The 14951-nt window shown below is 34.8% G+C and overlaps 1 protein-coding gene across 1 annotated transcript in view; it reads right to left on the bottom strand.

Annotated features, from left to right (window-relative positions):
* Positions 1 to 6421: 6421 nt before the first annotated feature.
* Positions 6422 to 14951, bottom strand: part of LOC132158061 (myelin basic protein-like) — a 34430-nt gene continuing 25900 nt past the window's right edge. The window contains exons 5-8 of the mRNA XM_059567316.1: positions 7465 to 7566; positions 7325 to 7351; positions 6844 to 6918; positions 6422 to 6753 (exon numbers count right to left, since the gene is read on the bottom strand). Of these exons, the coding sequence (XP_059423299.1) occupies positions 6718 to 6753; positions 6844 to 6918; positions 7325 to 7351; positions 7465 to 7566 (240 nt within the window). The 3' untranslated portion in view covers positions 6422 to 6717. The remainder of the gene's footprint in view (positions 6754 to 6843; positions 6919 to 7324; positions 7352 to 7464; positions 7567 to 14951) is intronic.

The raw sequence follows: 14951 nt of genomic DNA, 5'->3' as shown, positions 1-14951 counted from the left end.
CAAACATAACCCCAGGTATTTATTCAATACAGTGGCTAAATTAACGAAAAATAAAGCCTCAACAAGTGTTGACATTTCCCAACACCACAGCAGTAATGACTTTATGAACTACTTTACTTCTAAAATTGATACTATTAGAGATAAAATTGCAATCATTCAGCCGTCAGCTACAGTATAACATCAGACATTGCACTATAGACCCCCTGAGGAACAGTTCCACTCATTCTCTACTATAGGAGAGGAAGAATTGTATAAACTTGTTAAATCATCTAAACCAACAACATTTATGTTAGACCCTATACCATCTAAGCTCCTAAAAGAGGTGCTTCCAGAAGTCAAAGATCCTCTTCTGACTATTATTAATTCCTCATTGTCATTAGGATATGTCCCCAAAACCTTCAAACTGGCTGTTATTAAGCCTCTCGTCAAAAAACCACAACTTGACCCCAAAGAACTAATTAATTATAGACCAATCTCGAATCTCCCTTTTCTGTCCAAGATACTAGAAAAGGTGGTATCCTCACAATTATATTCCTTCTTAGAGAAAAATGGTATATGTGAGGATTTCCAGTCAGGATTTAGACCGTATCATAGTTCTGAGACTGCTCTCCTTAGAGTTACAAATGATCTGCTCTTATCATCTGATCGTGGGTGTATCTCTCTATTAGTTTTATTGGATCTTAGTGCTGCGTTTGACACAATTGACCACAACATTCTTTTGCATAGACTTGAACACTTTGTTGGCATTAATGGAAGTGCATTAGCATGGTTTAAATCGTACTTATATGACCGCCATCAGTTCGTAGCAGTGAATGAAGATGTATCCTATCGATCACAAGTGCAGTATGGAGTACCTCAAGGCTCAGTACTAGGGCCGCTACTCTTCACGCTTTATATGTTACCCTTGGGAGATATCATCAGGAAACATGGTGTTAGCTTTCACTGTTATGCTGATGATACTCAACTCTATATTTCTTCGCAGCCCGGTGAAACACACCAATTTGAAAAACTAATGGATTGCATAGTCGATATAAAAAACTGGATGACGAGTAATTTCTTACTGCTAAATTCTGAAAAAACAGAGGTGTTAATTATAAGACCTAAAAACTCCGCTTGTAATAACCTAGAACACTGTCTAAGACTTGATGGTTGCTCTGTCAATTCTTCATCATCAGTTAGGAACCTAGGTGTGCTATTTGATCGTAATCTTTCCTTAGAAAGCCACGTTTCTAGCATTTGTAAAACTGCATTTTTCCAGCTCAAAAATATATCTAAATTACGGCCTATGCTCTCAATGTCAAATGCAGAAATGTTAATCCATGCATTTATGACCTCAAGGTTAGATTATTGTAATGCTTTATTGGGTGGTTGTTCTGCACGCTTAGTAAACAAACTACAGCTAGTCCAAAATGCAGCAGCAAGAGTTCTTACTAGAACCAGGAAGTATGACCATATTAGCCCGGTCCTGTCAACACTGCACTGGCTCCCTATCAAGCATCGTATAGATTTTAAAATATTGCTTATTACCTATAAAGCCCTGAATGGTTTAGCACCTCAGTATTTGAATGAGCTCCTTTTACATTATAATCCTCTACGTCCGCTACGTTCTCAAAACTCAGGCAATTTGATAATACCTAGAATATCAAAATCAACTGCGGGCGGCATATCCTTTTCCTATTTGGCGCCTAAACTCTGGAATAACCTACCTAACATTGTTCAGGAGGCAGACACACTCTTTCAGTTTAAATCTAGATTAAAGACCCATCTCTTTAACCTGGCATACACATAACATACTAATATGCTTTTATTATCCAAATCCGTTAAAGGATTTTTAGGCTGCATTAATTAGGTAAACCGGAACCGGAAACACTTCCCATAACACCCTATGTACTTGCTACATCATTAGAAGAATGGCATCTACGCTAATATTTGTCTGTTTCTCTCTTGTTCCGAGGTCACCGTGGCCACCAGATCCAGTCTGTGTCCAGATCAGAGGGTCACTGCAGTCACCCGGATCCAGTACGTATCCAGACCAGACTGTCTACATCCCTGAAAGACAGCGGAGACCAGGACAACTAGAGCCCCAGATACAGATCCCCTGTAAAGACCTTGTCTCAGAGGACCACCAGGACAAGACCACAGGAAACAGATGATTCTTCTGCACAATCTGACTTTGCTGCAGCCTGGAATTGAACTACTGGTTTCGTCTGGTCAGAGGAGAACTGGCCCCCCAACTGAGCCTGGTTTCTCCCAAGGTTTTTTTCTCCATTCTGTCACCGATGGAGTTTCGGTTCCTTGCCGCCGTCGCCTCTGGCTTGCTTAGTTGGGGACACTTCATCTACAGCGATATCGTTGACTTGATTGCAAATAAATGCACAGACACTATTTAACTGAACTGAATCCAATGATGAACTGCCTTTAACAATAATTTTTGCATTATTGACACTGTTTTCCTAATGAATGTTGTTCAGTTGCTTTGACGCAATGTATTTTGTTTAAAGCGCTATATAAATAAAGGTGACTTTGACTTTGATATAGTACTCAAAGTTTTTTTCTTTTTTTTATTGTATAGTGTACATATTTTAAATGTGATTGTAAATAAAAATTAAAATATGAATGTAGTCCTATATTTATGTTATATCATAATCTGCGCGACCCCATCGTTGACTTTCTTTGATGACGTTTGCAGGGCGTTCCAAATGAGCGGTTATTGTCAGTGAAGTCCACTTCAACTGATATACCGTGCTCAGTGAGTAGGGAGGAGTGAACACTGCGTAGGGACCCTGTCGAATGGAACGCACCTCTGGTCTTCGAAGTCCGTCTCCTTCGAAGTGTGTACACTCAACTTTGGGACACAGCTACTGAGCGTCTGAACCGAACTGATTCTTTTGATGATTGATTCTGAACTGATTCTGTGCTATTATGAGCGCAGGTAAACCGAAGGCTTGAATCAAGGGCAATCATCGCCAATGACATTACATCGAGCACAAAAGAAGCGGTGAACCGTTTTTATTCAACTGGTTTATTTGATCGAACTGTCCGAAAGAACCGGTTCACTTGAGCACCTGCTCCTTCGCCCCTTAAGTGCCCTTTTGTCAAAGCAAAATTTCCTCGAAAATTTCCATGTCGACCATTAACAGTAGGCTATTATTTACAAAAGTATTCAGAACGTAAAGAGATCAAAATGAAAGGAAAATATGAATATAAACGAATATAATATAAAAATATAACCAATAATAAAATAATAATAATAATAATAATAATAATATACAAATATTACGGGGACAAGACAATCTGCAGTGTCGCACGTCAAGTCATGCTCCTGTGGGTGTCTTACAGATGGCATCTTACAATCGCAACTTCATTGTGCTCTTACTCCTTTCGAGGCGAATTTCACAAAATTGGTCAGCTCCCGACAGCATCAGGTGTTTTATTTATGGGGAGTATATTTATTTATTTATTTTTAATGAATGTAATCGATTAATCAGGGTCGGGTTTCCCAATAACAACTGATCTATGCTTAATAACGTTTTCTACGAGTAATTTAACAATCGTTCGTTATTGTTTCACGTGCGTTTCCCAAAACTACATTTAACACAGTTGCACATAGCTGTCCTTTAAGTGCTACTTAGGAGTCGCTATCCGTTTATCAAGTGCTGAAACGTCAGCATGACTCTTCATTGTAGTACACGATCGTTTATTGACGTTAATGCTGCGTTCCAGACTGACAACTTGGATATAATAACTATAATACGATACAATATTATAATATATTATAGTGTATAATAATACACTTTACATAATAATATATAATATACTTTATATATTTATATATTATGTTAGGTAAAAATGTTAGCCTGAATGCACTGTAAGTCGCTTTGGAAACGCGAGTTTTCCACAATCCCAAAGCGCACGCTAAGAACGCACGTTTTTATGGTAAATCAAGCGTCAAGGACACGCATTTTGCTGTAAAATCGCACGCTTTTGACATGTCAGTGTGAAATCAGATGCCCGAGCAGGTGTTTGTGACTACTTTGGCCTTCCATAGGTTTCGATCGGTCGTTCGATTTAGGCAAGGTTTGCTTTCCCCGCTATTTTTCATTATCTTGTTGCTGATTTATTAGGTTTATTGGTTTATTAGGAAAAAATATAAACATTAAAAAAGGAAATTTAAGAGAATCAGTGAATTGTGAATGACTTATTACCATATTGTGTAAATAATATGTAATCATGTTATCCATAAAAAAGTACCTGTAGTCTGATTACGAGTATTTTTAAAAAGTAGTTTACTCTAATTACAAGTACTTGAGATTTGGAATCTGATTACGTAATCCAGATTACATGTAATCCGTTACTACCCAGCTCTTATATATTAAAATCATTGACAATGAAGTGAAGTCAAGAGAAATACTGAAAAATAACATTTTTTTGTCTTCGATTGTTTTTTACTTTTTCAAGTGCCAACATTTTATCCATGAATAAAATCAGCAAAAATGTTCTCTTTTGTAAACTTTTCTTAATTTGTTTACAGCAAAGCACAGGAAGTAGAAGTGGTGTTGGGACACGATTCTGAGTCAGATTCTCAGCAAGCACCATAGCAGGTCAGAAGCCAAAGAGACTCAGTCAAGGCTGGATCTGGAGGAGGTGGTGCAGGAGTCTTCAGAAGTCTGGCAGTGCCACATCCCCACAGTCTCCCTATAAACACCTGACAGCAGCACACATTCAGCTCGATTTGACTTCAAATAGCAAGTCCATTTGCTTAATTTTAATCCCACTTACTATCTTTTTATTCTTGCCAGCACAAATCACAATATTTATGTGAATGTACATGATTGTGTATACTTCTTGTTACATTAGAAAACCCGTCAAGACAGAACTTACTTTTGTGTTTAAAAGTTTAATTTTGTAATTTTGTAAGTTTCATTACTTTTTATTATTATTATTATTATTTGGAGCCATATTTGTCTCTACAAAAGTAGAGATTGTAACTGTGTATTTGAATGGACATTCTGTAGTTGTAAGTTGTATCCTACCTGTGGTAAAGTAAAATGCCTAGTTAGCACAGACAACACTGACATTGTCAGTTTATCAAAATACTGCATAATTACATGTAAAATTCTAGAGCTATAGAACTGTTTATTTGATTTATTATATATGAACTTCTTCAAATGCTTTTCTTCCTTTTAAATTTTTTTGTCCTAAAAGTGTAAAATGAACATGCATGACTATTCAGTCTCGCATGCAGCTAAATGGATTCTAAATGGAATGTCCTGTTGATCAGTGAGGGTTGAATTGTTTCAATCACTGCATAATACGTCTGCAGTGGTTATCAAGCAGTTATTGAGTGATGGTACAAAAAGAAGGCAACTACTGTAGACACCCTGTACAAACATATACAGAACATGTTCGCTACTGTTGAATTGTAGCATAAGCAGTTTAAATGATTAAATACCTGAATTATTACTTTATATAATTTAAAATGCCCCTATGGGTAATGAAAGGTTAATATTTTGGTTTTGGGAGTCCCTGACATGCATTCAAGGTGAAAAAACACTTTTATTGTCTTATAATACAGATTTATTTTTTACCTTACTTGCCCAACGACTTGCAAACAATTCGCTCAACGATTAATTTTTCCAAACCCATCCTTTGTGCAACGCTAATCTGCGGTGATTCGTCCGATTGGTCTCATTTTCATTTCAACCGCTGCGAAAGCGGCACATAGTGGCAAAGAATGAATTTGCATTTTCATTCAGACCAACGTGAAAAGACCAACAAGTGGGCAGACAATACGTATGTTCATGTTTCATGTTGATGTCAACATGTAACGGCTTGGGATTCATTTTAAAAACGACTCGTTTCAAAGATTCAGAGTAGACTCTTTCTTTCGTATACATGGTGTATTTACATATTTAAAACTTTGCAGGATGTTTCCATTCACTTAGAGCTGTTACCTACTGCATGAAAGGTAATTTTCAAAAATCCATAATAGGGACACTTTAAGAAGTCCACTACATGCCATAATTGGATTCTTGCATCTCATTTTGTAACATTTGCTATACTGATTCTAAATAGCTAGGATGCTAAATAGGCATAAAAAGAACCACTAAAAACGTTTCACACTTTTAATTGTCGCCATTAATTAGGTGTAACAAACACAGAAGACATCAAATATTATTTAGTTAAAATAAGAAACCTTTTTTCCAGTTGTTTTTGTATGAATAGAAAATGAAGTCTCAAACTATGATGAGCAAAGGGCAAAAAATCAGTCATATTCAAACTATGTGCAGTAATTTATGGTTACCAAATTCATTAGAAATCTCCGGAATTTAAAAATGTGTGGTTGGAGGTAAAATATACTGGTGGATGTCAGAACATAAGTTATGCATTTTGGCATGCAGAACACCTCCTGGCAGACACAATATGCTAAGAGAGGTACTGGTTACACTTAAGCTGTGTAAAATGAGTACTGACACTACAGAGACAAGACAAAACCATTACAAAGATCAAAGATTATACACAACTATGTCAGTAAAAGATTGACTAGACTGAACAGGAATAATTCAGAAGACACAGATTGTGTTGTAACGTATCAGTGCAAAAGCTTTTTCAAGTCAATGTTACTGTATTAGAAAACAAAATTTAAAAATGAACTTTTTTCCATTCGTTTTCCACCCTTTTCCTCTTTATTTTTAAATGGGAAAAGGTAATGAGGTTTCAACGCTTGGTAGATGAAGCAGACTGGCTTCCTCCCTGAAAAAGAGACAATAAACACAAACTTAAATTGACTGATGATGTTACAAGTTCATTATTGATAAAAAAATAAATAAAAAATCTTGTTACCATTTTGAAGATCCGGGTTAAGGTGTCTCCACGTCCCTTTTGGCCTTTGGTAGAGCTCTGTGATTTCTGGTCTCTCTGTTAATAAACCAGATAGTGTTGTTGTGGATACTGGGGTTTTTCATATCTCCAGAATTTGGAGAAAATAATTTTGCCAGTATGGAAGAAGTGAGTTACAGAGTTATTGAGTGAGTTACAAAACAAAACAAAACAGCTCCTGACATAAAGCTAATTGACAATAATGAAAAATGAAAGATTAATTCAAAGTAACAAAGGTACTGATTACTAATAAAATACTAAAATATATAGCCTACTATGTAAGGGAGTGGGGGTAGTGGAAATTTGCTGTTAAGATGATAACGAAGTAAAATAAAAATGTGAATTCAATTCATATATATATATAAATATATATATCACCTAAAGCATAATGTTAACAAACTTCTTGTAAGGGAACAGCTGTCGAACTCAGAAAATTGAGACTTACCCTAGATTTGGGGGTAGAGGGAGAAACCTAATTGGGGGGAAAGCAAAATCCAATGAAAGTCATTTATAAAAGAATATTCATTCTATTTTTCAATGATGTGGTGTGAGAGACAGTGAAAAAGGAGGAAGAGAGATACGAACAATGGTTCTGAAAAAGTGCGCAACAGCATTCTCATCTGGACGGCGACGAGGAGATGCGCTCGTTCTTTGAGGTGATGCAGACAAGCCACCACGAAAAGATCCCTGTGTTGAAGTGAAGACATTTTTGATCATTAAACATTCCATCACAACAGTATCTTCAGACTGAAATCTTTGGTCCAAACGTTCAAAGACAGTAGGAACATAGGAACAATGAATATGGAATATACTTCCAAAGCTGATGAAAAAGTGTGCCTACTGTATTATGAATACTGTAAATTACTTTAATACTTACTTTCACATTTTACCAAGGGTGTTTTTTTTGTTTTTTGTAGTAGGGATTATTGCCCCTCCCTCTTTATTTCATATCTGTATTAGCTCTTCCATTACACAACTTGGCTTGGGATAAGAAGCGTAAGAAATTAGTTATACACATAAAGAGTGTTTTAAAGACAAAATCATGACATATATATATATATATATATATATATATATATATATACTTGAAATTATCTTTACCAATAAATCATCAAATGTTTGTATTTGCATTGTATTCTGTGGGTGAAAACGATATGTGTTATAAATATATGAGTTTAAGAGGTTTAATGTGTAACAAAATCTGCATGATCAATATATAATATACATATCAGCATAAAAAAGGGGTAAAAAAAAAAGGATGTAATTGCAGCAACATTTTTAACACAAATAAAAATTATGTTGCAATTAAGGCCTAGACTTTATTTATCTGAATTTGTCTGTGGTGTTTCTGTCTCCACTGGGGGAAAATAGTGGTAAGTAAGGCACAGGTATTTAAATTAAAAGTAATTAAAATCAAAATGTCTTAAACCTTTACTGAGTATAGAAAAGTATACTATATGTAAACAGGTTTTTAAAATGTAAAAATTAAAAAAAATTACCATACCGTATCCAGAAAAGCACGGGTAATGTGTGTAAAGAATGAAGAATTATGGAGCAATATAACTTCAATATAACTTAACATAAAAACGGTTTAGATGATTCGGTGAGAAAGTGGTTCGAATGAGTATGAACTGATTCAGATGGCTTTGCAAGTGTTCATTTAATTCATTGAAAAACTGACTCAAGGATGGTTAATTCATGAATGATTGGCAATTGCTGGTTTAGTGGTCAGGACCACAGGACACACATATTAACTGCTGAACTGTTTGCAGAAAAAATCAAGTCTTAGGTCACCTGCAAGCACTACCGTCCTTTTAAATGTTTAAAGTTGTGATGAAACTTAAGCAGTGACAGAAAAAAAATTAGAATAGATTTTGAGATGTGTGTTGATACTGTCTACACTGCATTTGCTGTAGACAGTATCACGGATTATAATGGGTTCTATTGGTTTTTGTACTTTCTAATAAGAGTGGTTTGTAATAGCAGTAATATGGTGATGAGCAAGAGCTATCCACAGTCCATACAGACAAATACTGTACTAAATAACTTTTTTCCTTTTATTTTAAAACTTGATAATATTGTGTTAATTATTAAAAGAAACTTCAGAAATTTTGAACTAAACAAGTATAAAAAATGTTATGAATTATACAAGGGTCACTTTACTTTAGCGAAACTTCCAGTTTAAGCAAGTCATTATTTACTAAAGAACATCTTAAGGCCTGTTCAAATCAACAAATCAAGTGTTTGGCTCAAAAAAATAGACTTTTGCATGCAATTTTTCTGTTCAGACCAATGCATAAATGTAGATTCACTCTTTGACTGTATATGGCACTTTCAAAAAAGCTGAAAAAACCTGGTTACTCTGGAATAAAAAAAATATAACTTTATTTTTGACACCTGCTTGTCTCAGAGAAGAAAGAAAGTCAGAGATTTTTGTATTCACCGTTATGTTTTCACAAATGACACCAAACACCAACCCCGCGTAGTAAAACAGTAGTTAAAAAGTACCAGATTACTTTAGAAGTGTGCAACTGATGGACACTTTACTATCCCATGAGGCCACAGGAAAGTATTTGTAAATGGCAATGAAGCAAGTGATGCTGTAGATCACATGAAAATGACAGCAAGGCCGACAGAGTACATCCAAATTTCATTCATACTGCACATAGTCATACTATACTGAATACTGACATTTTTTACATTTGCACGTTTTAAACCAAATGTAGTACCTACTATACAGTACCCTTTTTTGGACACAGCAACAGGAACAAGATAACTGGTCTCAGATTTTTCAGATCTCTTAGCACGATCTGTTCACGAGTCATGGTTTTATGTACTGTGTTTTTTAACAACAGTGGCTCTGGGCATATGACCAAACACATGAAACCTACTAGCTGGCCAGTTTTCTTCACAGTGCAATGGAAAAATGAACTGTCACACTGACCGATGCTCGTGTTGGTCTGAACAGATGCATTAATAGACATTGGTGTGAACAGGCCTTTGTATCCATCCATGCCCCAAAATCCTTATCCTATGTAGGGCCAATGAATGCTGAAGCCTATCCCAGCGACTCGAGCCACAGGTGCGGAAAACACTCCCAGTCCATCATAGGGTTCACATACACACATCTACAGACAATTTGGATTGTGGAGAAAATCCAAGCACCTGAAATAAACCTTTGCCCACATGGTGAGAATAAGGCCTACTGGCTCAGCTGGGACTCAAACCAAGGACCCTCTTGCTTTAAGGTAGCAGTGCAACCTACGTTATATAAACATTTTTTATGCAAGTTTTGGTTTTTCATCACTATGGTAACTTACACTACAGACAGTAGCTATCCTGCTCCGGAGCAGGTTTTATTCTGGGTTAGAGATCACAAACCCAAACTGGACCAATCAGCTGCGAGCAATGTTATATATATCCACTCCCCCGTATCTCTATCTCTAGATTAGAAGAGTTAGAATTTAAGACACAATTGCCCGAATTTAGCGGCTAGCCGGCTACACTGTAAAAAAATTATTGTGATCTTAACTGTAAAAATGCTACTGTAAAAACCTGTTAATTGGTTATCAGTAAGTTTCCATACTATATACGGTGAATAAAAAGTAAAATAATGTTAAAATTACAGTTTTTGGAAGTGAAAAAGAAAAAGTCATTGTTGAATTTTCAGTGAAAAAACTGTAAATTGACACTCCACGAATTCCCTGGATGACACTTCATATTTTATGTTTTTTCACTGAAATAACTATGTTTCTTCTTAGTTTTTGTGTACAGTTGTATACAAAATCTTTATATGTGTACATTAGGGTTTTATTTTTCATCTAAAGTTGTTAATGCTTATTGCATTATTTCATTATCATGTGTGTTACCATGATGGTGTTTAGTGTTTTTGTGAATGACACTGTGCACCTTAGAACATTAGATCAGTTAATGAAATATGGTATTTTATTGTGAATTTAAGTTAAATCTGTAAAACCTAAAATGTTGCTACCATATTTTTAACGGTGAAGTTCTGGCAACCACAGCTGCCAGTATTTTACCGTAAAGGTCACAGTTTTTTTTTACAGTGTACTTATATTTATGTTATATTACTTATAATTGTTTAAAATTAACAATTAATTCATATAATTATTATATTAAGTGGCAATTAATTTTAAGTTTTGCATTTAAATATAATTAAATATAAATAGATAAGCTTTAATATACCCAACTTTTAAAATGACTAAACTTATGTTTTCCTTTTTGGGTCCTGTGTGAAACAATGTAAATTATTGAATTCAGTTTATTCTTTTAGTCATATTTTCTTTCTGCTGCCTTCTCAAACTTTAGCTTCAGGAGAACTGTTTATTCCTGCCTTGTAAATGCATTTAAATATATTTTTAATAAAGATTCAATAATCTCTTAATAATAATCTCTTAATCTTCAGCAAAAAAAAAAAAAAGTAAATTGTGCTGATTCTCACGAGAAGTGAATCCAATTGACACTTACTGTAGTCTCCATGTTCTCCATGTTCCATGTGATAGGCAGTTTGATGCACACGTCACACTTTCAGGTGCACGCACTCCAGAGTTAATCACAAACTCTGGTTCAAACTCTAAGTTGAAAGAGTATGTTTATATCGAGCTTTGTGAACCAGGTGATCCTGATCTAAACCAGGTTGGATTTGTTTGGCTTTGTAAACTCTAAACCTACTCTGAAACTTTTTTTTTTTTTTCTTTCATCTTGCTAAAGTACATGCTACAGGCCACAGAACAGATGGTTCACTCGCATACAGCAAAGACCATAACACAACCCTTCCTAAACCAGACAATCACTATTGCAGGTGGTCAGCAAAGGCCACAAACACATCATGCCAGGACGAGCTAAAACTGTAACAGAGACCTAAATCACCAGCAAGATTGTTATGTAGACACTCACCAATAAGCCTGACCTCTATTGCTGCTTTACTAGTCTCTACCTGCATGATCTTAGCCTGTCAGTCGGACTACAACTCCTGACTCAATGATGGGGGGTGGGGCTTCCTATATTAGAAAAAAATGAGTTACTGTATCAGCAAATAAAAAAACTAAAATAATTCTTGCAGTCTTTAGAATTTTTAAATATTAGAACTATTCAAATTTTCTACTTGACTTTTAAAAAAAGATGCCTCTGTGAATATGCTATTTTTATAGTGTTGATCTTGTACATATTTCTAATTTGACAGCTTCCTATCTTGCAGATCTGACATTTTAAGTGTTCTAGAAAATAACAAATGAACAAATGTTCTGTTTTGGAACCATCCTGTTTTGTGTTTTATGAAGCCTTGTACCTCGATGGCATTATGCCCAGTTTCCTCTCACAGATACATCAACACATTTCCCCCTTGCATTCGGTTACATCTTACTATTAAAATGAAACCGCTGCCTCGCTGAGTCATCGGGTCAATCCATATACTGTTAGTTATTTTGCTTGTTAGTAAGGTTAGGCATTGCATAACATTTTATTTCCACTGTATTTCACTTGTTGCATTAACACCTTTGAATCTAACTGGCTAGACCGGAAGTTTCAAAATTAAGGATTTTCTGAAGAAACCACCTTTTAAATGATGTCAAAGCAACTTAATAATCTAAATATTTATATCGTCAAATAGTAATAATTAGTAATGATTAATTAATACCAATAATATTTTTTTTTAGCTATATTGCGCTACACTTGTAGCAAGGAAAGGCTGCCTCTGAATAATAAACTGAACCTATAGTGTTTTCATATCCATGGTTTATTAACTAATGTTAAAATGTATGTTCTGTATTTAAATATTAACAGATTCCTGTCAGTTAAAAATAATCATAGGATCTTTTAATATTACAAGGATGTTTCTTTAATTAAAATCTCAGACTTTTTGACAATGGATATATTTAAAACAAATTGTATTTCCATTAATACTTTTCAAAAACTGCTTAATCTTGCTTATGCATATGAATTTGACCTGACCTGTCAACCGTTTACTTTGGCAATTTCGAATTCACATTGTGACCACACCAGTAAAAAAAACTAAAAAAAAAAAAAAAAAAAAAAAAAAACGCACATAGCAACAAACTTTTTTTTAAAGAGCAAATTTGTCTCTCTATTAGAAAACAAATAAACAAAAAGGACAATGTTCATGTTACATACATTTTAATCAAGCAAATGTCAAAGAGCTCAGGACAGGATCAGGCTAAAGAACATCTTCAGGGTTGTTCCAGAATAAGTAGGTTACACAATCTATTGTTGTTACAAATGGGACACAATCTATAGGGGTTACTAGTGAGGCATTAACACTTAAAGATCACATTGTTACATTAGAGAGATGAGTTAACCTGAGGCATGTTTGAGAAATCTGGTTAAAGCAGCAACATGTAGGTCTGAGATAAAACTATTAGACAACTGAATCTATGACATCTCAATTATTTTCCCCACAAAAAATGTTAGCTATATTGAAACTAGTTAATCAAAACAATACACACTGCACAAGTCAGTAATTCTGCAATGTTACATTTTAACCATCTTATGGCACTTTAAATATAAGGTCTCAAATATAAACTTACATCAAGATCTCATTTCACATTTTCCAACAAAGCAAAAGAGTTTCCCAACTTTGGTGTTTGTCACCTAACAGCTTAAATATCTTTGTTTTTGAGGGAAAAAATAATAATAATAATTATCTCCCTCTTTTCTTAAAATTTAAGGCTCTAGAAATTGCATAATTTCACAAGCATAACAAATATTAATAATAATTTCCAAAACTATGTAAATTCCTTTTAGAAACCAAACTGATCAGTAATGGTCACCGTCTGTACCCTGTAAAACCCTGAGGTGCTCCCTTAACACCATGATGTTATAAGATAAATGGATTCGAAAACGGCTATAAAATATATAATATTTATCGGTCACATACTGTATGAGAAAATGTCATAGATATGTGAAAATTCTCTTCGCCAACATAAACATCCTGGTTGAGACATAGTACCACTCATTATATAATTTGCTCTATGTACCGTCTTTTCTGATTAGGCCTAAAAAAAAAAAAGTTTGGTTCCGGTTGGTTGTCAGTTGAGGTCATTGGTCGGTAGGGATTTTTTTTTTTTTTTAATTTATTTATTTTTTTCTCCAGTGGCAGTTTTACACACACACACGCGCGCGCGCGCGCTGATTTTAAATGTGTGTACCGGTACTTTTACGACAGTGATTCTGTATTCCCGTTTAAAGTCTGTTGTTGCCATAGACACGCAAAACGCACACACACACACAAAAAGCCTTAGCGGGAGTTTGACAGGCGATCTCATAGTAGATTAACATGGAGGATTTGAACTTGAAAAACGGAGTGTACAGACATCTTTTTGTAGTCAAACAACATTCTTTATGATGTTCATTTATGTGGTTTATTTGATTTTGATGCTATAAATTAACTAGAAGCAAGAGACGATCAGTTAGTTTTAACTGATGATCTAACTTACAGCGATCTGTTAGACACATTCAAGAGCCACAAAACGGTATTTATTGTTTACATTTCTTTAAAAAATGACCACATTTGAAAGGTGAAATAACCAAATGAGACTTTGTTTCATATTAAAAGTAAGCTGGTAATGTTAATGTCCTGTCTGTCAGCATGTTGTCAGTGCCCTCTCTGTTCCGCGATATATTGTTGACTCCCCCCTCCCCCCGTGTTTCTCTTAATGTTACGATTTCCAAACCTTAAGTTATAGCTCACTTTATGAATTGACAGTTAAAGGGTTTTGATGCAATACTTAATGGTTTTTAACGGATTACTTAAGTGTAAAACAGCATTTAAAGGAAACTGTAATTTAATTAACGATGTGTGAAAGACCGTTCTTCCCCAGTCTCATAAAATAAATTTGGGTCGCACATAAATTGACAGGGTCGGTCGGAAACCGGAACCAAACAAATTTTTTTTTTAGGCCTTACTACAGAACTTTTCAACGTTGCAGTTGCTGTCAGTGAAAAGTCATAAAAACACTTAATTTTGTTACACAGGCATTTCAAATACATTTTAAAAAAGCTAATAAAAGTCATGTTTATAAACATCACACCGTATG

This window comes from Carassius carassius, chromosome 15, assembly GCF_963082965.1.
Source record: "Carassius carassius chromosome 15, fCarCar2.1, whole genome shotgun sequence".
Taxonomy (NCBI): Eukaryota; Metazoa; Chordata; class Actinopteri; order Cypriniformes; family Cyprinidae; genus Carassius; species Carassius carassius.
Note: the sequence above shows the minus strand (reverse complement) of the source record. Positions and strands in the feature narration are given on the sequence as shown.